The sequence below is a fragment of the Malaclemys terrapin genome, chromosome 10 (genome assembly GCF_027887155.1).
Source record: "Malaclemys terrapin pileata isolate rMalTer1 chromosome 10, rMalTer1.hap1, whole genome shotgun sequence".
In the NCBI taxonomy this organism is placed as follows: domain Eukaryota; kingdom Metazoa; phylum Chordata; order Testudines; family Emydidae; genus Malaclemys; species Malaclemys terrapin.
Genome location: NC_071514.1, coordinates 39,255,102 through 39,277,675, shown reverse-complemented (window position 1 = coordinate 39,277,675; position 22,574 = coordinate 39,255,102). Strand labels below are relative to the sequence as shown.

Genomic DNA, 22,574 nt, shown 5'->3' with positions numbered 1-22,574 from the left:
TGGGAGTGGTCACTGTTTCCAAAGTGGCCATCAGAGGGAGTGAGAGAGGCAAAGTCCCCTGCAATGCTGTGTGGGGGCAGGTGTGGGTGCCCTAGCAGAAAGGATGCACACTTCCAGCATGTCAGAGATTTTATAGGCACAGGTTGGAATACCCAAGAGCAGCTTCAGGCCTTGCTCCATAAGGGGCTTAGAGCTGGAGTTCAGAACTGTACGAAGTTCAGAGGGCAGCGAGACCTCTGAATAACCCTGGCTCTGTGGTGCCTGCTCAGAGAAGTGAGGGATGGCCAATCTGAATAACAACCAGACCCAGCATTTGCCCCAACTTCACCCACACTGTGTGTGTGTGTCTCTCCCCTGCTCCCTCTACACATTCAGCTGCTGGCCGGATGGGAAGTGGAAATAGGCCAGGAGAGCTGGGAGGAAAGGGTGGACTGAGCAGGGGACTGGGAGTCAGAACCTCCTAGGTGCTCATCTGGAGGTCAGACTAGGTCAGCGATTCTCAAACTGTGGGTCGGGACCCCAAAGTGGGTTGCAACCCCATTTTAATGTGGTCACCAGGGCTGGCTTAGACTTTCTGAGGTCCAGGGCTGAAGCCCGAGCCCCACTACCTGGGGCTGAAGCCCTTTGCTCAGGCTTTGGTCTCCCCTCCTGGGGCCATGTAGTAATTTTTGTTGGTAGAAAGGGGTTGCGGTGCAATGAAATTTAAGAGCTCTGGGACTAGGTGATCACAACAGTCCCTTCTGGTCTTAGAATCTATTAATCTTGCCTCTTCCCCTGGGATGCACTCTGACTTTGGTCCAGTCACTTATGGGCTGATCGGCACAGGTATTGAGCAGCCAAAATGCCATCTGAATTCAGTGGCCATTCTGGGTGCTCAACATTTCTGAAAACCAGGCCTTTAATCTCTGTCTTCCTGTCCTTGGGACTGTAACGCTGGCTGCTGCTCAGGGCAGACATGGGAATTAAGTTATAGATTTTTTTTTTGTAAGATCAGAATGGATCTTTCAGAACCTTTAGACTGATCTCTTGCCTCACAGAGAGTGGGAACCCCTGACCGTGGGGTTTAGCTTCAGCTTCCAAACCTTGGATTTTTGTCCTGTCTCTTTCCACTGGATGTGTCTAGTGTCAGGTATCATTTCCTCCTGTAGGCACGTGTAGATGAACTCCTTAATGTTTATAAAACATACGGAAGAGGAAAGTTAGTGTTAAGTAAATAAACAGAAATCTGGCTCCGTTTCCAGGGCAGCCCTGGATGTGCAGCTCAAACCTTTGTGGGCTTCCGAGCTTTTCTGAGGTTTGCCCATCACAAAGGGATACATTGTCTAAGCAGCTGATCCTCCTGGATAGTATCAGAGAGGTAGCCGTGTTAGTCTGAATCTGTAAAAAGCAACAGAGGGTCCTGTGGCACCTTCAGGACCAGACTCCAAAGAGAAACTGCTGAGCTCCAGTTTATTTGCAAATTTGACACCATCAGCTCAGGATTAAACAAAGACTGTGAATGGCAGCCAACTACAGAAGCAGTTTCTCCTCCCTTGGTGTTCACACCTCAACTGCTAGCAGAGCACCTCACTCGCCCTGATTGAACTAACCTCGTTATCTCCATACTGATTTATACCTGCCTCTGGAAATTTCCATTACTTGCATCTGAAGAAGTGAGGTTTTTACCCACGAAAGCTTATGCTCCCAATACTTCTGTTAGTCTTAAAGGTGCCACAGGACCCTCTGTTGCTCCTGGATAGGTGTGAGCTAATCCTGCTGGCTCCTCTTTCTCTGGGAGCCCTCGGTGACGGGTTGTGGTATTTCCAATCTCCTCCCCATCCCCGAGTGCATGTTAATACACGATCAGAACTCTTGATAGTTCCGCTCCTGTGTAACAAGAAGTGATGAGGTGCTGACAGACTAACTCCATCCTCTCATCCGCTTGCCTATCCCCTGGGGCCGCCCATCACTGCTGTACTAATCAACTTCAGAGAATGCCACTTCCCTCAGGCACACAGAAAACTGAGACACAGAGAATAGCAGAGCAGACCCATGCACACAATGCACGGCATATAAAATGCCTGGTAATAACAGACACAGATTTGTCTTTCCCGGAGTATGTTTTTATTCCAGTTAGAGATGGGCCCCTTACCAAACCTCAGGGCTGTTTGAGATCTGAAACCAGATCCAAGTGGTTGCAATGGGCTGAATGCCTCTCAGCTCAGGGGTGTTTGAATGGTGGATCTGAATTGTATAGCCTGACCCCATTTCGAAGTTGATTCTCCTGGCTGGACTGGCGGGATCCTCATGTGACACGTAGAGCATACGTCGTTAGGACTGGCAATGTGCCCGAAGACCGGGAACCCCTGACTGAGCTGTGGCCAATCCGTGCTATTTCTCTGCGCTCACCATGCCTGACTTTTGCCTTCCACTATCTTTATAGATATCCTAATACTAATAAAGCTTCCACATGGAAAGAAGTGGGGGATCCTTCTTCAGCAAACACCTGTGAGTAGCAGGCCTGCCCCATGAATGCGGTCAGTGTGCTGAGGGGAGAGATGTCTAGCTGGCACTGAATGAGCTGAGGACACTGCCTTTGAGTGTATTACACATAACAGCTGTTGAGTGGTTTCGTATCCTTTCAGCCAAGCACAGCTTGGGCTGAGCCGGTCAGATCAGAAAAGAACTAGCCCACGGTTTCGCTCCCTATGTTTGACCCAACCCTGAGGACTGTAAAAAGTTTGGTAAACTCGTTTCACGTTTTTCCTCCATGCCTCTTGACTTTTGGGTTCCAGCTGGGAATGGACCAGCAAATGCTGACCTAGCATGAGGGAGTCTGTGCTCATGATATTTCCAGTGTGAGGACATGACATCGGATCTCTCCTCTGCACAGAGAACCCGATCTCACGGGGTTTTAGTAGAGCTGGGCAGAGAAAGGTCATTCTGTTTTGTGGAGCAGTTTATTTCAAAATAAGATTTCATTTCATTTTCAAATTCTCCACGAAAGGGAATGGGGCCTCAGCTGCGGCTCAGTTGACCTGCTGAGCTTCCCCAGAGCCACAGAAGCCCTGAGAGCCCAGGCTGCTGGGGAGCCAGGAGTCTGGGAACTGGCAAGCTAGGATGGCTTTCAGGCGCCCAGGTCCCCATCAGCCTGCCAGGTGGGTGAACTGACAGGAAACCAGGCCGTGTCTGGCAGGTGGGCTTCAGTAGGAACGTTGTCAAAATCAAACCTCTCCGCAAAACATTTCCATTTTGACAAATCAATAAATTTCAATGAAAAAAAAATCTTTCATTGGAATTTTTCTGACAGATTTCAGCCTGATGTCAAGACCAGAGTGGGCCAGTTAAATTTGACCTTTTGGATGCTCACCTATATCCGACTTCCAAAGCTCCTGAGGTTCCTCTGCCACAAATTACAACCCACACTAGATTTCAGCTATGTAGCGCTAGTCACCCCCAGCCCGCCTACCCACCTGGAGCAGCCTAGTCCCCAGCAAGATCTGTTTAGAGCTGGTCACTGATGATACAGCCACAGAAAGAGAATCCCTGGCTACTGCAGCCATGTGAGTGGCTGACAAATGGAGAATATCCCCATGTATCTCATTGTCGTCCTTTTGGAGGAAGATTCCCCAGTATGTTTCCATGTGATACTCACCCATCTACATTTTCTAATACAGAGGTGCTCTGGTGTTTCCAGGGTGCTGGATAAATCTGTCTTTCTCTAACTGCGTGGACTGAGATGGGATTGAATCAGAGACCTGGTTCTCAACACTCCAGTGTTGGGCCAGATCCTCAGCTGGTGTCAATCAGGACTGACGTCAATGGAGCTACACCAGTTTACACCATGCAAGGATCTGGTTCATTGTGACTGTGTGGAGGAGGAGGGGAAATAGAGGGGAACTGGAATCTAAACCTGAATCCAGATTCAAATGTTATGATTGGCTCCTATTTGTATTTGTGACAGACCAAAACCCTACATCTAAGTGCCCCTGAGCTTTGAAGCGTTTGAAAGCTGGATCAAGATCCAAATTGTGTGATTCTAGTTTCTTGCATTGAGACATGTTTCTCGTTGAGTTTAACGACTGCTGAGCCGCATAGCTGGGATATAGTAGATGGCATGAAAGGTGCCATTCACTGATTTCAACTCCATTGTTTCACTGAGCTCCTCTCATGCATCTGGTCACTGTTGTGTGTGTCTAGCAATAATTAACATTTCTTCATGGTCCAAAGCCAACACTCCATTCCGTGTTATCTTCCTTTGCCCTCTGGAGAGGAGGCGGTGCTTTGATTGGATGCACCAAGTAATTAGAGGTACAATGAAGTGCCATGTTAATCAGAGAGAGCGTGAGGATGGAGTTTGTCCTGAGGTTAAGAAGGAAAGAAAGGCAGATAGAAAGATAAGAGCTTCCTGCAAGCGAGCTGCAGGCTCGGTGGAGCTGCCTCGAACCTGTCTTTCCTCTCAGTCTCTCGGCACAGCTGTCCCTTCATGTCCCCCTGTACTGGTGTAAATTACACTGGAGGAGTTGATGGCCGGATCCCCTTGCCCCAGGGCTGGGTGGATCCCTCTGGGAGGGAGTGCACCCAAGAGAGGAGGGGGACAATGGCGGGACATTCAGGTCACAGGAGACACCCTTGGGGAAAGTGGGAGGGTGTGGGATGAGAGAGAGAGGGGGGAGAAAAGCCAAGGGATCGATTGTGGCCCCTCTGTGATGGCCCCCAAGACTCCTCCAACTTGTCCCAAGAGCTGCTTCAGCCCCTGCCGCAGCCCACAATCCTCTTGTTGTGGACTGTGCCTTCTGTCTCCCAGGAGGCATCTCTGCACACCCTTCACAGGTGATGTGCCCCCCCTCAGGGTCCAGCAGCCGGAGAGGAGGCACCTAGAAATACCAGGCACAGGCCATAATCCACCCACACCAACTGCTCCTGGTGGGAATGATAGGCTGGCTTGGATTGCTGGCAATACAGGTGTTTGCAGCTGGCTCAGCTGGTGGACTGGAGCCAGCTGGAGGGTTTTGGAGTCCCTTCTTGGCTCAGCTGCCAATAACACGTCCCCTTCCCATTTCTTGTAGATGGCACATTAGGGCCCAGTGATATATGGACAGGAAGTGGTGTTGGGAACTAGCCTTCTGTTTTTGGATTCCCATCTTCCTCTGCTCACAAGACACACGCTGAGAGGTCTCCGCCAGCTCCTTGCAGAACTGGTAGGGTCTAGTGGACCAAACAGAGGCTCGGGAAGCAAGAACGCTCTCTGCTCTGCTTCTGACTTGCTGGGTGACCTTGGGCAAGTCCCTTAGCCAGTCTGTGCCTTGATTTCCCCATCTGTAACCTGGGGGCACTAGCGCTCTCCTAATTCCCAAGATGTTGTGTGGCTCAGAGAATGACTAGACAGTGCTTCAATTGGCCTTGGATGAAAGACACCTGCACACTTTAAGGGACGCACCGTACGGGGCCTCCTCTTTTGTGGGCTCTTCAGCATACACTCCTGGCCAGGCACCTGGGGCACAACCCTGCTCCCATTCACATCAATGATCCAGGTCTAATAGTCTTCAACGATCCCGGTCTAGATCTGACAAATACATTTTAATTCACCCGCTGCCATGGTGCTAGTGGAGAATAGCAGTGATGCATAACTTTGGACTTTATAATTTTTGGCCTAAACATGAGCATTCACTCACATCAGCATTGAGTTCCTGGTTGGACAAGCCATTTGTAAAGAGGGCCAAAAAAACCCCCCACCCCCTTATTCTAACACCACCATCTTCCTCTCCCTACTAGGCCTAGGGGGAGGAAGATGGCCCAGACCTAGCTCCGAGCTGATGTCCTGCCCCGCCACAGGCTTCCTCTGTGACCTTGGGCAAGTCACTTAGGGTTTTCATTGCAGATTAAGTCCAGGTGCCTGGCACCCAGGTCTGACCACCTGAGTTAGCCTAGCCTTCCTGTGAGCAGCCACGGCAAAGCCCTGAATGCATTACTGTGTCCACACTGCTAACCTGCTGGTTGCTAAGACTTCTGGGGGCACATCCCATGGTTCTTAGCACTGCAGTGAACTGATTGGCTCCATGATTCTTTCTCAGTGAATTGTGGGAGAACTTATCGGTCCTTCTGGGCATGTGTGCAGGGGATTGTGGGAAGGCACTGGAGGACTGTCTGTTTCCAGGTGAGTTAGCCTGCATCCTTGCTGCAAAGTGTATGGGTTACCAGCCCCAATGAAAGCAGTCCCTCACCCACCCCCCAGCATGTCAGACTGCTCTCACAGCAGGGCCAGCTTGCCTGGCTTGAAAGCACCACCATATGCAGGTGAGAGGGTTTTGTGTGTGGACACGAGGAGAGGTGGGGGGATCATAGAATATTAGGGTTGGAAGAGACCTCAGGAGGTCATCTAGTCCAACCCCCTGCTCAAAGCAGGACCAACCCCAACTAAATCATCCCAGCCAGAGCTTTGTCAAGTCAGGCCTTAAAAACCTCTAAGGATGGAGATTTCACCACCTCCCTAGGTAACCCATTCCAGTGCTTTACCACCCTCCTAGTGAAATAGTGTTTCCTAATATCCAATCTAGACCTCCCCCACTGCAACTTGAGACCATTGCTCCTTGATCTGTCATCTGCCACCACTGAGAACAGCCAAGCTCCATCCTCTTCAGAACCCCCCTTCAGGTAGTTGAAGGCTGCTATCAAATCCCCCCTCACTCTTCTCTTCTGCAGACTAAATAACCCCAGTTCCCTCAGCCTCTCCTTGTAAATCATGTGCCCCAGCCCCCTAATCATTTTCGTTGCCTTCCGCTGGACTCTTTGCAATTTGTCCACATCCCTTCTGTAGTGGGGGGGTGGGGGGGGGAGGGACCAAAACTGGACGCAATACTCCAGGTGTGGCCTCACCAATGCCGAATAGAGGGGAATAATCACTTCCCTTGACCTGCTGGCAATGCTCCTACTAATACAGGCTAATATGCTGTTGGCCTTCTTGGCAACAAGGGCACACTGCTGACTCATATCCAGCTTCTCGTCCACTGTAATCCCCAGATCCTTTTCTGCAGAACTGCTGCTTAGCCAGTTGGTCCCCAGCCTGTAGCGGTGCATGGGACTCTTCCTTCCTAAATGCCAGAATCAGAGCCTGAGTTAACACTCCAGTGACGACACATCCTTAGCCTGTCTGCTTCAGTTTCCCCATCTGTACAAAAGGGATGACAGCACTGCCCAGCCTCATGGGTGTTGTGAGGATGAATACATTACAGATTGTGAATTGACAAGTAATGGGGGCCATAATAGTATCTAGGTTAGATAAAAACAGGGGAAAGAAATTAAGATGGATATGGATCATTTAAGCCTTGGATAGACAGAGCCATACGCTCAGCTGTGGAAAATCAGCAGAGCTCCATTGTCTTCCGTTCACACCATCTGAGGCTCTGGCCCACAATTTTAAACTCCTAGACTATTACATGGATTTATTTTTAACTTTCCGGGAAATTCCGTCTGTACCCTAAAACCAGGCGTACAGTAGGATTTTTAGCCCCCTGTGTAATTACACCCACGTAGCTGGCTCAGTGCAATCCCCTCCTGCAGCCACACTGCATTGGTATAAATGGTGTCTATGGTAGGGTTTTGCAGTGTACTAGTGGATGAAATCCCACTGGGAGGCAGCGTAGTCTAGTAGATAGGAGACCTCGTTAGGCATCGGGAGAACTGGGTTTGCAGTCCCAGCTCTGCTGTGTGATGGTTGGCCAATCATGCCTTCCCCTCCCAGTCGCATTTCTATGCAGCTGGGAAGCTCCCGAGGGGATGGGCTGCATCTCTGTGATTGTGCAGCACTTGGCATGATGGAGCCCTGATCTCATTTGGGCCCTTTTGTTGCTATTGAGAATAACAGTGTAGGTGTGGGGTGAGAGTTGGACTTTTGCCACATACTCCACCGCACTCCTCACTCTCCAGCCAAGCCTCACCACTGGCTTCTCTACTCCTCTGTTAGAGGCATAACAACTTTAGCAGAACACATCTGAAGGCAGCCTCCATCCCCCTTAGAGTGGCAGTGTGTCTGTGTAAGAGCCTAGCCTTCTGTTTGTACATAATGAGCGCACTATGGTTTCCTTCACACGCCTTGGCTCTGTGGGAGCCAGTGCAGCCTGACAAGAGTTTCACTTATGCAGAAATTACAGGTGTTCATGCCTCTGTGCTAAAATCAAGGGTGGATTTCAAAACACCAGCTGCCACCTGCTGGAGAGTTTTGTCTATGGAGTTCTCTGGAACCCCTGAGTTCGCTCTCCACGCATGGAATTCACTTGTCGGTTTAGTAACACTTAGACTGCAACCCATTAGCGGGCCTTTATTAGAGAGTATGAGGGGCTCATTCCCTTGTTCATGTTCTGACAACATTCTCCCCAGATCCAGCGAGCTGGAGAAGGAACCTGATAACTTTCCTCTGTTTGCAGTTATTTCCATTGCCATCTCTGGTAAGGGCATGCAAGACCAGATTCGTGTCATTTACAAGAGGAAAAGTGCAAAATGATAACAGCTTTGATTCACAGCTGCATTTCGCCCTTAGTATTTATGGACGTAACCTGTGCTCGCAGTTCCTTAGGATGAAATCCCAGGGCTAAGAGTGACACCAGCTCTCCAGGCGAGGAGGGCCCTGGATGTACAGTGAGCTTTTACTAATTGCCCTTAGTGTTCTGCCTCTCTCTCTTTCTACCAAGTGGGTTACTGGCAGTGGGGATCTGGAACCATAAGCTTCTGTTGTCTGAGCTAAAAGACCCAGCTGTAGCAGCCTCATCAACCTGCCATCGCTAGCGAGGGACAGAGCATCATACCGAGTAGGTGTTACACCGAGCTTTCTGGAGTAAGATTACACAGAGGGTCAGATCTGAAGTCAGGAAAGAATTCTCCCTTGGACACATCAGCAGGGATCTGAGATTATCCGCACCTGATTTTCTACTCACACTAGCGTAAACCAGGAGCAACCTCAGTGAAATCAACACAGTGACCCTGGTGTAAAACTGGAGTGAGAAGACAATCAGGCCCTCTGTGTTTTACTCCTTCCTTCCAGCTCATTTGCCCTACATTTCCCCTGGATATAAACTGCTGGCAGAAACTGAGCTGCTGCGGAGAAGCAAATCCAGGGCTTCCTCACTGCATCTGGAGAATGTCCCGTCTTTTCCAAAGAGACAGAAAAGCACCTTTATAAAAATACCCCCTTTCCATTCTTTCTAGTGTAAAAATATAACATTTAGCATTCATAATAAATAGACTCTCTGCTCTGGACAGCGACTGTGATGGGTGGATCAGCTTGGCCCAAGGGGACGAATCAGCTGCAGTGTCTGGCAACCACGGAACATCCTGGAGCATCATGTGTCCAAGCGATGTCTCTGGAGCGTGGGCGACTCCTGAGTCCAGCCGCAGGGGAGCGGGTGTCTGCCACCTAGTCATGTGGCTGAGCGCGTGGGTCTAGGCCCCCTCAGCAGCTCCTCCTGGCCGGATCCCCATTCGTGCACCTCAGAGTCCCTGCTGTTGGCAGACGGCATCTCAAACTCCATCCTCCGGCGCTGGCCAAACACTTTCTCCTGTAGTTCAATGATGTCATTCCTGATGTCGGCCATCATCAGGAGCAGGAAGTCAAAGGAGCCCGGAGGGCCCTGTGGGGAGAGAAAAGAGAGGCTCGCTGTGAGCGTAGAGCTCTGTCCCAGTGGCTCAGACCGGACTGGCCAGGCTCCTGTGCTGGCCAAACATAAAGATGTCCAGGGTTTTGTTTCAGCATACCCCAGACCCTGACTCATGGAGGTAACAATGACGCCATGTTGCAGCTGATCAATGCCAGCCTGACGGAGGTTGTGTTCAGGGAAGGGGGGAGAGTGGCAGGAAAGGGCTGGTTGCATGTAGAATAGGCTCTACTTGGCTGGGTGCCAGGGCCGTCCTTAGGATTTATGGGGCCCTACACAGTATTATTAAATTGGTGCCCCTATGCCCGACGGCAGCCCGAGCTCAGAGCCTGCCGGAAGGGACGAGACAGCAAAGGATAACGAGACCCCCGGCCTGCCTCACGGTGGTGGAGAGTCACAGTTCCCCGCAGAGATCCCCGTACCCTCTCCCTCTCCCAGAGTGGACATGCAGAAGGTACCTAATTAAAAGCACTAAACTTGGGAATAAAAAATGTCATTCACAGGTTTTTTGATATGCCCTGAAGTTTGTCAGACATCTGTTTGCAAAAACTTTGTAGTAAGGGTGAGTCAGCTGTCTTGCTGAATACAACATTAAATATTATGGAATATGTGATGCAGCTCTTCTCTGTTTTACATTTTCTTACTCAGTATTTCTAAGCTGATTTTATATTTTAAATGTACTCTTAAGCCTTCGTAAAGTAATCATTCCAGATTACTACATATTTAACTCACTGAAACAAAGCCATTAATTTAAATTCATCAGTCACAGAGGTTTAGTGTGTTCATAATGTTCATTGCTTTTAGAAAAAGAACACTAATTTACTGTGTGTGATCTCCATAACAATACACTTGTTTATGAAATTTCACCAACTTTAAAAAATATGTTTCCAAAGATTTTAGGCAGAACAAAGGATTTTATATCTTACTAAGGTACTGATTTTGCTGGAGGGTTCTCTTAAAACTAATTCATCAGATAGTCAGAAGTAAAGAAAGGGAAACTCTTTGTCCAGCTATCTGGAAGGAAAGGGGTGTTGTCCCTTTAAGGGCTCTCTTCAATGCGGGGGTGGGGGGAGAGGGGCTGAAGGGAGAAAGGGATGGACAGAAAGGACAGGAAGACTTTGGAAGCAAGTTTTTTTTACTATAGTAATTAAAATGGGTTTTTTAGATAAAGGTGGTCTTTTGAAGGATTTATTTAAAAAACTATATGTCTGAAGATCCAAGCATTTAAGGCTAAAGATGATTGTGCATCTAAAAATCTATGCAAGGATTTTTTAGAGATGTGATTTTATAATCTTCAACTCACTAATGAAATATTTTTAAAGCAAATTTGAAACTAAGGTCCTGTAGACTGACATGTTCTGAGTAAATATTACAGTCATGCACACCTGTTTTTGTCAGTACATTCAGAAACTGACAGTAGATACCTGGGCGTTGGCAAATGCCTGTTAAATGGCTTCATTACCACTTGAATGGCTCTTTAACAGTTTCAATGTTGTGCTAATAGGGCTGGCAGGCTGGAGGGCTTTTTCTCTTTTAACTATTAGATCCCCTCCTGAGGAAGACTCACCAGCCTGCAGCAGCCAGCTGTGGGAGCCTGCAGGAAGGGTCAGAACAGGGATAGGAAAGCCAGGCGGGTGGACACTAAGACCCAGGGGTGCCCCAAATTTTCAGGTGCCCTACCCAGCGCTTATGCCTAAGGACGGCCCTGCTGGATGCTGCTAGGTACCTCCTCTCACCTCAGGATGGATTTGCTGAGAACTCCCTCTTGTGGGGTAATGTTGCACCATCGCTAAGATGCACATGGGTGGGCTCAAGTCAGGCAGATTGTGTGGGCCCGGCCTTGCTTGTTATGAACAGAAAGTTCCCTGGTCAGAGGAGTCTTTGTTAGTCATTAAAGTCGATGGAGCTACACTGATTTATACCAGCTGGGGAGGGCCCATTGACATCCATGGCGCTGCATCAGTTTACACCACAGGGGGATCTGACCATATGTGTACAAATTACTCCTTCCTCTAGGCTTCCCATCTTCTCCCATTGTGTCTATTCATTGGACTGTAAGCCACTGGGACAGGGAATGTCTTTATTTTGTGTCTTGTCCAGGGCAGAGCATGTTGTCTGGGTTTAATGCCTACTAAAATAAGATAGATGAATTGTGGGGAGGGGGTGTGTGTGTAGGGGGGTGCGCACACTTGTGAGACACACCCAGCATCAGGCTAACCTTAGATATTTTCTCAGATCCCTGGGGCCTGATTCTCCACTGCCTTGAACCTTGTGTGGCCATTTACACCCAAACACAGTGGGAACCAAGTGCTAACGAATCAGACCCGTTGAATTTCACACTCACTTGCCCAAGGAACAAGGCAGTGGGGACTTGGGGCCCAGGATGAGGTTTCTGACCCTTGCTTTGCCTGATACTCAGTGCTGCTAATTGTTTTTCCATTCTTACCGGTGGCCCTCGGGGACCGGGGTATCCTCGTTCGCCCTAAAACAGAAAGCAAAGGTCAGAGCGGGGACTAGCAGCAATATGATTTCTGTTGCAGAGCAGGGGATGGGATTTAAATCACTGTCATAACCCATCTATTTGACCAGGGCACTGACGGCAGGGTCTTTCAGGTGGGGATAAAGCTGCTGTGGGATTTCTCAGCGACAGGCTGGGAAGTTAATGTTTTCCTGGATTCTGCTGGCAGGGGATATTCTGTGCTTTTGTATGTAACTGTTGTCAGGGTGCCTAGAGTCTGTGCACTGACCTGCGCCATTGCTCCAGCTGAGGGTCTGGCCTGTTGTTTGTCCTCAGAACAAGCCGTGTTGCTGGCTAGAGTTCACTCCCAAAACCAACTTGCACCAAAGATATTTTCGTACTCACTGAGAATAAAACGACCTCTGTGTTGCAGCATACAGGCCCCGCTCTGGCTGGCAGGGGTTTAATGAGGGTCTGTGGCTCCAATGAGCCCCACCCTGCTACATCTGCAGTCAATGTCAGGTATGGAGAGGGGAGTTCAAAGGAGAAGGCCCAGCTCAGTGCAGGGCTGAGCAGGCAGAAGATCAGAGTTCTGCTCTCTTGGGGAGAGGAGCCTGGTTACAGCCAGGAGTCGGGGACAGCTGGCCGCCTGGCTGAGTCTCCCTGTGGATGGGATGGCTGATCCGGGCGACTGACCAAACGGGGGCTGTTTGAAGACAGCCCCAGAGCAGAAGCCTGGGGTGCTGATGAAGACTCCTCAGATGGCCCTGTTGCGAGCTCGTAACTTGCTTATATTTTGGGACTGCGAGACCCAGAAGGGGTGGGACTCAAGCATGCCTAAGCTGGAGGGCTGAAGCCCATTGCACTGGACCCTGCGAGAGGCAGTGACTTACTGTCAGAGACACTGCGACAGGGTGAGTAATGTCTGGATGGGCCACAAGGGGGAAGCACAGAGACGGGCTCCTCACTCATAGATTATAGGACTGGAAGGGACCTCAAGAGGTCATCGAGTCCAGTCCCCTGCCCGCATGGCAGGACCAAATACTGTCTAGACCATCCCTGATAGACATTTATCTAACCTACTCTTAAATATCTCCAGAGACGGAGATTCCACAACCTCCCTAGGCAATTTGTTCCAGTGTTTAACCACCCTGACAGTTAGGAACTTTTTCCTAATGTCCAACCTAGACCTCCCTTGCTGCAGTTTAAACCCATTGTTTCTGGTTCTATCCTTAGAGGCTAAGGTGAACAAGTTCTCTCCCTCCTCCTTATGACACCCTTTTAGATACCTGAAGACTGCTATCATGTCCCCTCTCAGTCTTCTCTTTTCCAAACAGCAGGTTGACAAGATGTAAACACTCAGGTTGCAATTGGGCCATGACACCGCTCATGCGGAAAGTTTTGCTGCCCAAGAGGGGGCTGCAGCTAGAATGGGGCATGTACTTGCCCCCCATGCGTCATGCCCGCTGCAGGTAGTTTTGAGACTAAAAGGGACCAGTCAGAAAAGTGAATGTTTGCTACTACTGCGGTGTGTGACCCCAGCAGAGAACCCCGGGTCCCAATTTTCCTAGTGTAGATGGATCAGAATTGGTTTGCACTGGTGTAGATAATGGCCAGAGAGGCAAGGCACTGGAGAATCAGACTCATTTTCTCTTGGCTGTAGGTCACTAAAGGAATTATGTTACTTTCGCTGGGAACTGAGACACGGGACTGGGAATCAGAGCTGTGGGAGAGCCTCTTTGCAGCAGGAACCACTGTGTGTATGTGTACAGCGCCTAGCACTGTGGAGCCCCACTGGAGGCCTCAAAGGCAATACAGATAATAATGGAAGCCGTGGTACCTTCTGGCCATTCCTTCCCGGTGCCCCAGGAGCGCCCTAGGAGAAGCACAAACACAGAGCTTAGCGCAGGAGTAAACAAGATCATTGCAGTTCTGGGTCTGCAGCAAGTGCATCCGGAGAGTGGAGAGAATGTGTGGCATTGGGTGGGGCTGAGTGCCTGCTAGCTGTGGGGCAGGGAGCCAGCTCCGGTGGCTTGGACAGGGGAAGGATGCTGGTGGCTGGAGGTCCAGCAAGTGGATCTGGTGACGGGAAATCCTGCTGGCTGTGGGTCTCTTGGAGAGAAGGGGAGAGGCAGGAAGAGCTCGGGACAGTGGGTCTCTGCAGGAAAGGAGAAGTCACTGAATCTGACTGGGCAGGGTTGGGTTGTGTGTGTGGGAGGGGCCCATCTGCCAGGTTTGGGCAGGGGAAAGAGCCATTGGCTGATGGGGATGGTGGGCTGGACTCCAGCGCTCTGGGGGTGGGGCCAGGATGCATGACCCAGTGAATGGGGCTTTTGCTACTCACCACTGGTCCCCTCCGTCCGATTTTGATATGTGCAAAGTCAGGATACGGTCCCATTGGCCCCATGTCCCCGCGGGGCCCTGGGGTTCCCGGAGGCCCTGGAGGTCCGATTGCCCCTGGACTCCCTTTCTCCCCTGTTGCGCCCGGGTCACCTTAACATAGAAAAAGGTGTTTGATTTCTGAACGAGGTCTTAAAGAAGCAGAGCAACTGAGAGCATTAAAACCAGAGAAGGCCCTGGCCCAGGACCCCCGGCCAGAGGGTTTGGATCCAATCTTTACAGAGGGCCTAGCCCAAACCCCAGAGCCCACTGCTCCCAGGTTAGGGAGCGTTTCTAATCTAGATCCTGAGCAGAAAGCTCTGCTTGGGTCCATCTCCGGTTCGTATGCAACTTGGATGTCAGCCCAGCACCCCCCCTCTTCCCTGAGAAGCCCTAGAGCTGTGAGCCCAGCACGGAGAGTGCCAGGGCTGCTGCCCTCCCCAGGGGCGGGAGCTGGGACCAGGAGGCTGGTAACTGAAGGCTGCAGGTTTGAGGCAGTCTAGGCTGGTTTGCCCATTGCTTGTTAAGAGAAGTGTGTCTAACCCCCACTGCCCCCAACCACCACTAGGTTACCTGCCAAACAGGCAGCATTCAGGGAAGTGCTCCTGCTGGCTAGAGAGAGGCCACCTGAAAATGCTGCCATATGATAGGTGGCAGCTAAGGCCTGGTGTACGCTTAAAAATTGGAATATAAATATTGTCTTTACATTTCAGCGTATTGTATCTAGAGTGGTATAAACAAGTCATTGTCTGTGTTAAATTTTAGTTGGTACTGACTTCGCTAGTGCTTTTTCTGTAGCCTGTTATAAAACTAGGCAAATCTCTAGATGAACTGATGTACCCCCAGGGGTACACCTACCCCTGGTTGAGAACCACTGACCTACACCAATGGGAAAACCCCTTCTGTCACTGTAGGAAGCATCTACAGTACAGCAGCACAGCTGCAGCACCTGTAGTGTAGACACAGCCTAAGCTACCTTCCATCCTGAAATGTGCCAAAGAATTAGGAGGGGATAATTTACTGCTGAAATGCAGCCACCTCTGGGGTGGAACGTAGCAGTCCTCCTGCTCAAGTAACACTGCCATTTTTAGGAAGAGGGGAAAGAACATCCGCACCCACAGGGCAAATTATGGGGAGCAGGATGTAACACTCTGATAGGGGGGCAGAATTATCCCCCTAGGATTAGGTCTGCATGGGCTTCCGCCATCATCCCTGGAGCACTAAGGTCAGTGTCTTCCACTGCACCATCCACACTGCCCTAGGCCCTGCTAGTCTCCCCAGGAAAGGGGCAAGCCATGCCAAGCCCAGAGAGTTAATGCAGCCTAGTATTTCCAGGGTAGTGGGGATCCAGGCTTGAGAAATTAGCCAGGCCAAGAGGGTAACCCCAGCCCAGCTCTTGGCAAAGGTGCCATGGGGACGTAGAATGTCCATTGCTCGCTCACTGTAGGTTTTACTCCTGCAGGCTGATTGCACCAACCCAACCCTATTGCTTCCCTCTGACAAACAGGATTCTTGCTTGGTCTAATGAAAACCAGTGCTGGGTCAGACCCTCACAGGCATCCAGGGTCTCCTACCCCAGCAATCTCCAGCACCCCAAGATGTACCTGGAGGCCCCGGGGGACCTGGTGGCCCTAGGACAGGAGGACGGTCTGCTGGTTTTTGGTTAATCCTCATCCAGGACTTCCCACTCTCATTATCCAAGCCAGGGAGCAGCAGCTGGGGAGGGGAAGGAAAAGAAGTGCAGACAAGCCCTGTAAGGAACGAGGGTCAAGCAACTTCTGCAGCCTCATGCCCCGGGGATAGAGTGTCTACAGAGTGATTCCCAGTGGCAGAGGCTGGAGAGCACCATTGAAAGTGGGCGACATAGATTCACCCCCCCACACCTGACCCTCCTCTTCCTCTCGCAACCTCCCCAGCAGCCTGACCCCTGGCCCATGAGCACCAATGCCCACCCCTTCCAAATCTGAGTGAGCGGCATTGCAACCTAGCGCACAGGGTCACAGAGCCACTCAGGTTTGGTCCAGCCAAAAAGTGGTCAGGCCATGGCCCGGGTGGTCCCCCTGGCTTCATGGCCTATGCCCAGCAGGCTTTGGAGGGAACGGGAACTTGCTGCAAAGGATATGCAGATTAGCCAAGAGAGGGAAGACCTCTGGGGAGAGGGTCCTGCCCCTTGCATGCCCCTCCCCAATGGGAGTGGCCAGAGAGGCGCCTACCCCAGCACATCCTTTAAAAAAAAGCCACGTGGGCCATATTCAGAACAGGTACAAGTGGATGCAACTGCGCTGACTTCCACGGTCTTGTGCCCACTTCGCACAGGTCTGAATGTGGCCCTTGGATCCATTTCTGCCCCGGCTCTGACTGGACTGACTGAGCACGCCTGTGTGATTAGGGCAACCACTTCCTGGACTACCTATTTCTTTTCAGCTCTGACTTGGTGAGATTCGGTTGCGGGGTGGCAGCCCCAGGGGCCCGTAGAAGGCTGCTTCTGCAGGTTTGCCCCAGACAGCTGTTTGTCGGAGCGCTGCCAGCTGTGGCTGACCAGGAGAGGCTCAGAGGTCATTGTCCCACCTTGTGTCTCAGCTGGGAGACTGTCTGTTTCATACTGGTGAACTCCTCGCAGGTGATGGAGCAGGACCTGGTGCCCATCAGGGTCTCCGACTTGAGCACTGTGGTGCCTGGAAGAGAATGACGCACCTGTGTCAGTCGGCAGCAGGAATGGGGAGAGTGGACCTGCAGCCACAGGTCAATGGAGCTACATCTGCTTGAGCCAGGGCTGGCGTGGCCCCAGGGTCGGACAGTGCTTGGACACGATCCCTTTCCTGGTTCACGGACTCACCGTTGCTGGATTTCAGGCAGGTTGTCCCGTCAGATGCTATGTAATAGCCACGCTGGCAATGGCACCGGTAGCTGCCCGGGGTGTTCGTACACAGCTGGTCGCAGACGGCACCTCCGCTTTCCACACACTCATCGATGTCTGGGGTTGAACACAGAGAAATGTCAGCCACAGCTCAGCCAGGGGAGCACCAGGGGCCACAGAGGCCTCGTCAGGGAAATGGGCTCAGCAGAAGGGAGATCCATATGATCCTGCAGGCCAGGCTAGGAGGTACACACATCCCTTGGCGATGGCAACCCTGAGGTGGGTCTCTGGGAACCTTTCCCTAGACACCTACATTGAACGCTGGAGCCTAGGGATAGCTGTTGTCTGGTGTAGCCTCTCCTGCAACAGAGTCCTCCAACCGACCCCAGGCCACGGAAAGATGTCGCGTGAGTCCATTTATCACACAGGAGCTATTCCGGAGCCAGGCCATTGCCACCAACCCAGGCTAAGGGCAGGTACCCTTGGGGGCACTCACCCAGGCAGTAAGGGTGCAGGTGAGTCTTGTGGCGCTCTCTGTCGAACCGATAGCCAGGGAAGCAAGTGCACAGGACGCGACCGAAGTTGTCCGTGCATTGCTGCTCGCACGGGAAGTCGGCGCACACGTCCACGCCTGCAAAGAGGGGCAGATGGAGCCGTGCTGGGGGTCAAGCACGGTGGGTTGGACCGCAGCCAGTGCAGCCTTGCAATTAAAAGTGACCCCCCCCCGCCCCACATGACAGTGCCTTGCCCTGGGCCAAATCTTCAGCACAGCTCTGACTTCCCTGTAAAGATGCAGATTTACACCAGTGGAGGATCCGGTCCCATGTGTCCTCTGCATGTGTAAGTAATTCATGGCTGGGCACTCCCCAGTAACTAGCATCCTCAACCCAATCTCTTCCTTCCACTAGGCATCCTCCTCACCTCCCTCTCCCAGCTGCCAAACCCTCCCCCCAGCTCTAACTGGCAGGTGACCCAATTCCTCTCCCAAGCCTCCCAACCTAACTGCGTCAGAGCTGCCCCATCCCCACCCTCTGTCTAGCAGCACCCCAGGTGTCTAGCGAGAGGGTCCCACGTTCAACAGAGACTAGAGATGAGCCTGGAGCAAACCCGGTTCCAAACATCCCTGAACTCTTGGGACGTTCTGGATCAGAACTTTGTGACCTGGACCCACCTCCACAATGCAACTGATGGACCCTTTCCCATCCAACACAAAGCAGAATGCAGAGCACCTCGTCTGCTGAAATACCATATGCTCGGTGCTGAAGTTGTGATGTGTGAAAACAGAGAACTGCCATCACGTGGTGCAAGAAGCAGCCCTGTCATGAGCCAACATCTTAAGAGCTTTCACCCTTGGAGCAGGCAGTGGAGAAGGCTGCCCAAATCATGCAGCAAAGTCTCCCAGAGTCTTTCCAGGTGGATGGTATCATCCTGGCTTTTGTCTGACATGATCTTTGGCTTTAGTGCCACCTGAGAATAAGTGTGGACAGAGTGAGCAGAATGGGAGAAAGCTCCTTCTTATACTTACTTTCTGGGATACACTGGCCCATCACAAACCTATAGCCCTCACAGCACTTCCTCCTGGGGGAGAGAGAGAATCAGACTATTATTTATTTAATTGTACCACCTAGGAGCTCTAGTCATGGCCCAGGGCCGCGTTGTGCTAGGCACTGTACAGACACAGAACAGACAGGAGCTGCCAATCTAAGTACAAGACAAGAGACAACGGATGGACACAGACAGATGGGTGAGCACAAGGGAACATTGAGATGCTCTTGACCTTCATGCCGGGCAGTGGCCTCTGCACACCAGCAGTTTTTTGTAGGCCTTGTGGCAGAGGAGCGGTTTGAGTAGGGTTACCATACGTCCGGATTTTCCCGGACATGTCCGGCTTTTTGGGCTCCAAATCCCCGTCTGGGGGAAAATCCCAAAAAGCCGGACATGTCCGGGAAAATCGGGACATGCGGGGCCGGCGGTGCTGGGCCGGGGGCTGGGCTGGGGGCTGGCGGTGCCGGGCCGGGGGCGCCGAGGGTCGGCGGTGCCGGGGGCCGGGGGCGCCGAGGGCCGGCGGTCGGCGGTGCCGAGGGCCGGCGGTCGGCGGTGCCGGGGACCGGGAGCGCCGAGGGCCAGCGGTGCCGGGCCGGCGGTCGGCGGTGCCGGGGGCGCCAAGGGCCGGGGGCGCCGAGGGCTGGCGGTCGGTGGTGCCGGGGGCGCCGAGGGCTGGCGGTCGGCGGTGCCGAGCGCCGGCGGTGCCGAGCGCCGGGGGCCGGCGGGGCCGAGCGCCGGCGGGGCCGAGGGCCGCTGAGCGGGCCGGGGGTGTTCGGCTGGGGGCCCGGCCGGGGACCGGCAGTGCTGGGCGGGCCGGGGGTGCTCGGCCGGGGCCGGCACCTGAGGGCCCGAGCCGACCCAGGCTGGAGACGCCGGGGGGGCCAGACTGGGCCGCGCCTCCTCCCCCCACACTCCCCTTACCTGCTTCAGGCTTCCTGCGAATCAAATGTTCGCAGGAAGCAGGGGAGGGGGCGGAGTTGGGGAGGGGGGGCGGGGGCGGGGCCCCGTGGAATGTCCTCCTTTTGGAGGCTCAAAATATGGTAACCCTAGGTTTGAGGAGAGACTGGAAGGAGGCTGAGGTGGCTTTGCTGATGTTTACGAGGAGCTCCTCCCGCACGTGAGGGGCAGCCTGGGAGAAAACACAGAGGGGCTTGTTTGAAAATGTAACGTGAGCACTGGAGGCCGCATTGTGGGCCACTTGCCAGCTTCAGAATCAACGTGAGACTAACAAACGTCAGCCCAAAAGCAGTTCGCTTCTGTCACAAGCAATTGGGAGACCTCCCAGAAACAAGCAGGGCCAGATTCCCCACTGCATCGCTCCGGCATGAGGCCAGTGTCACATTGCTGAAATCAATGGAGACGTGCCAATGAAAGGAATGACTCAGGGCCATGCATCAGCCGTTTTAGGGTCTTGGCTGAATGCTGAGGACCTCATTCAGGCACTGCAATTTACAAGCCTGAAATGTGGACTCTAGGATTTGGGCCTGATTCTATCATTTACATCTCTGTGAGATTATAATCTAGAATTCCTTACATTGCTTATTATCTGTACCCCAGCAACTGAGATCAGGGCCCCGTTGTGCTAGGCACTGAGACACAAAGAATTTACAATCCAAATAGACAAGCCAGACAAAGGGGACAAAGTCAGTGCCAGAGCTGGAATTAGAACCCAGATCTCCTGAGTCCCAAACCAGTGCATTATCCACTGGACCATGCTACTTCTCTAGTAGTTACAGAACAGCTTCAGCCCTGAAGTGCTTTACAAGCATTGGGCCCACTTGTCCCCTGTGCCTTCATCTTTCTCCCGCCTTGACTTTTGCTGACGCTGGAGCCTGAGGATGACATCGGATCACTTTGTTGGATACCTGCACCACAGCTGTTTCTGAGGAGCCCGTGCATAGGATTTTTTTTTCGGGACCTTTCCAAATGTATTCATAGCTGGACTGATTGTTCCCTCCCCTTTGTACCCCCAAAGAGGGTGGCAGTCACACACTGTACCACAAGGGGGCAGCACCACCACGGTGTCTCTTGTATCTACCAATCTCTGTGTTTGAAGCAAAACCCGGAGGGTGGAATCTGCTGACTGGCCTCAGCAGAGGCCTTGTTGAAGGGGTGCGAGAGGCGGGATCAGCCAGGGCCCAAAGCACTGCCCTTTCTTTCAAGCCACCCAGCTGACCCTGCCCTGGCAATTGTGCTGGAACCAGGAAATGGAGCATGCTGGAAGCCACCTCTGATGTATGCTGTCCCCTTAGCTCTGCTGCACTCTAGTTAATAAAAACAGCATGGAGGAGGAGCCAGCGGGACATCTACCATCTCTCTCTCCCTGCCCCTCCCCTGCTGTGTCTCTGCCCTCTCTGACTGGCCCGGCACACTTCTCCAAATCTGGGTCTCCACTGAGGCCACCCTCCATGTTACTTCTGGCATTGTGAGGCTCCCAAGAAAGGCTGTTGACCCACTGTGAGTCTGGGCCTCTGCTGGCTCTGATCCCATGGCCCCAGCCCCCTAGGAAACGAGGATTGGAGCAGTGACGTGACCTGCCTATAGTCACGCAGGCGATCAGTCGCAGAGTCAAGAATAAGAACCCAGGAGTCCGACTCCCCTTCCCATGCGCTCAGCGGTTGGTTGTTATGCAGCAATAAGGGATTCACTGACAGTTTAAAAACCTTCCACTGCAGACTGAGCCCCTAGTCTCCTGAAGCCATGTCTCAAGCCCTAGAAGGGACGGGCGAACAAGAACACAATGGCATTGAGTGTAACAGGGCACTATGGGGAGCAAAGATGGGTTCCCAGCACTGGCAGGGCGTTGAAGCTGGAGTCTGACCTGCCACAAGCGTGCTGCTCTGAAGAAGCTAATTTCTCTGAAGACTGGGCCTTTTAGTGATGGGGCACTGCTTCCCCAGGGGAAGAATGGGTTAGCTGGAGAATAAGCAAGAGCGGATGGTACCCCAGGCTCTAGCCGAATTTAATGTTGATGTCTACAGAAGCCATGTGCTGAGAAGCGAAATCTGTCCACCGCCCTCGGTGCTTTCATTAAAGCTGGGGCAGGCTGTCAACATGAGACACGTCTGTGTGGAGTGGCGTCCTGACGGACTACACGCCGGCAAGGTTTGGAACGAGGCCGCCTGCTTTTAACTCTGCTCTCTGCGCCGGAAGAAGTGTTCAGCCCCAGGAGAGAGGGAGCCAAGAACGGAGCCAGCGCTAAAACTAGAGCCAGTAGAAAAGCTTCTGTGGGAACGTCTGTCCCTGTTTGGCAAAAGCTGATTTGACTAAATCAAAATGTTTCCTGGGACTGTCTCATTTTTGGTGAATTTTCAAGGGGAAATGATTGAAATGCTGTTTCGATAAGGTAGAAATGTTTCATTTAGACCTTTATCAACACGAAACATTTTGATAAAGTCAAAATGCTTCAATTGTATTGTTTTGACCCATCTCACCCTGACCAGTCGGCACTGCCACACTGACCCCATGGGCAGGAGGACGCGAGCCAGCCTGGCCTTGAAAGAGTCTGGTTGTTGTCCCACCTGGTGCGGACCTGACACTTGTAGCTGGGTCCTGTTGCCTTTGGGTCAGGTTGCAGGGCTCTATGCCGTGTCCTGCTCTGGGATTTGGGCAGGTGGCAGGCTGTGCCAACCAGAGCTGGTGATGGAGACCAGAGCAGGGGCTGCAGAGAGCTGCCCAGCATTCAGCTCTCTAGCATTAGCACTCTCCA

General features: G+C 52.2%; 1 protein-coding gene across 1 annotated transcript in view; it reads right to left on the bottom strand.

Moving 5' to 3' along the window:
• Positions 1–8,281: 8,281 nt before the first annotated feature.
• The window catches only part of LOC128844459 (collagen and calcium-binding EGF domain-containing protein 1-like), a 40,817-nt gene continuing 26,524 nt past the window's right edge, over positions 8,282–22,574 (bottom strand). The window contains exons 3-11 of the mRNA XM_054042212.1: positions 18,846–18,898; positions 17,817–17,951; positions 17,300–17,437; positions 17,032–17,138; positions 16,068–16,179; positions 14,429–14,577; positions 13,925–13,960; positions 12,073–12,108; positions 8,282–9,602 (exon numbers count right to left, since the gene is read on the bottom strand). Coding sequence (XP_053898187.1) covers positions 9,393–9,602; positions 12,073–12,108; positions 13,925–13,960; positions 14,429–14,577; positions 16,068–16,179; positions 17,032–17,138; positions 17,300–17,437; positions 17,817–17,951; positions 18,846–18,898 — 976 coding nt within the window. The 3' untranslated portion in view covers positions 8,282–9,392. The remainder of the gene's footprint in view (positions 9,603–12,072; positions 12,109–13,924; positions 13,961–14,428; positions 14,578–16,067; positions 16,180–17,031; positions 17,139–17,299; positions 17,438–17,816; positions 17,952–18,845; positions 18,899–22,574) is intronic.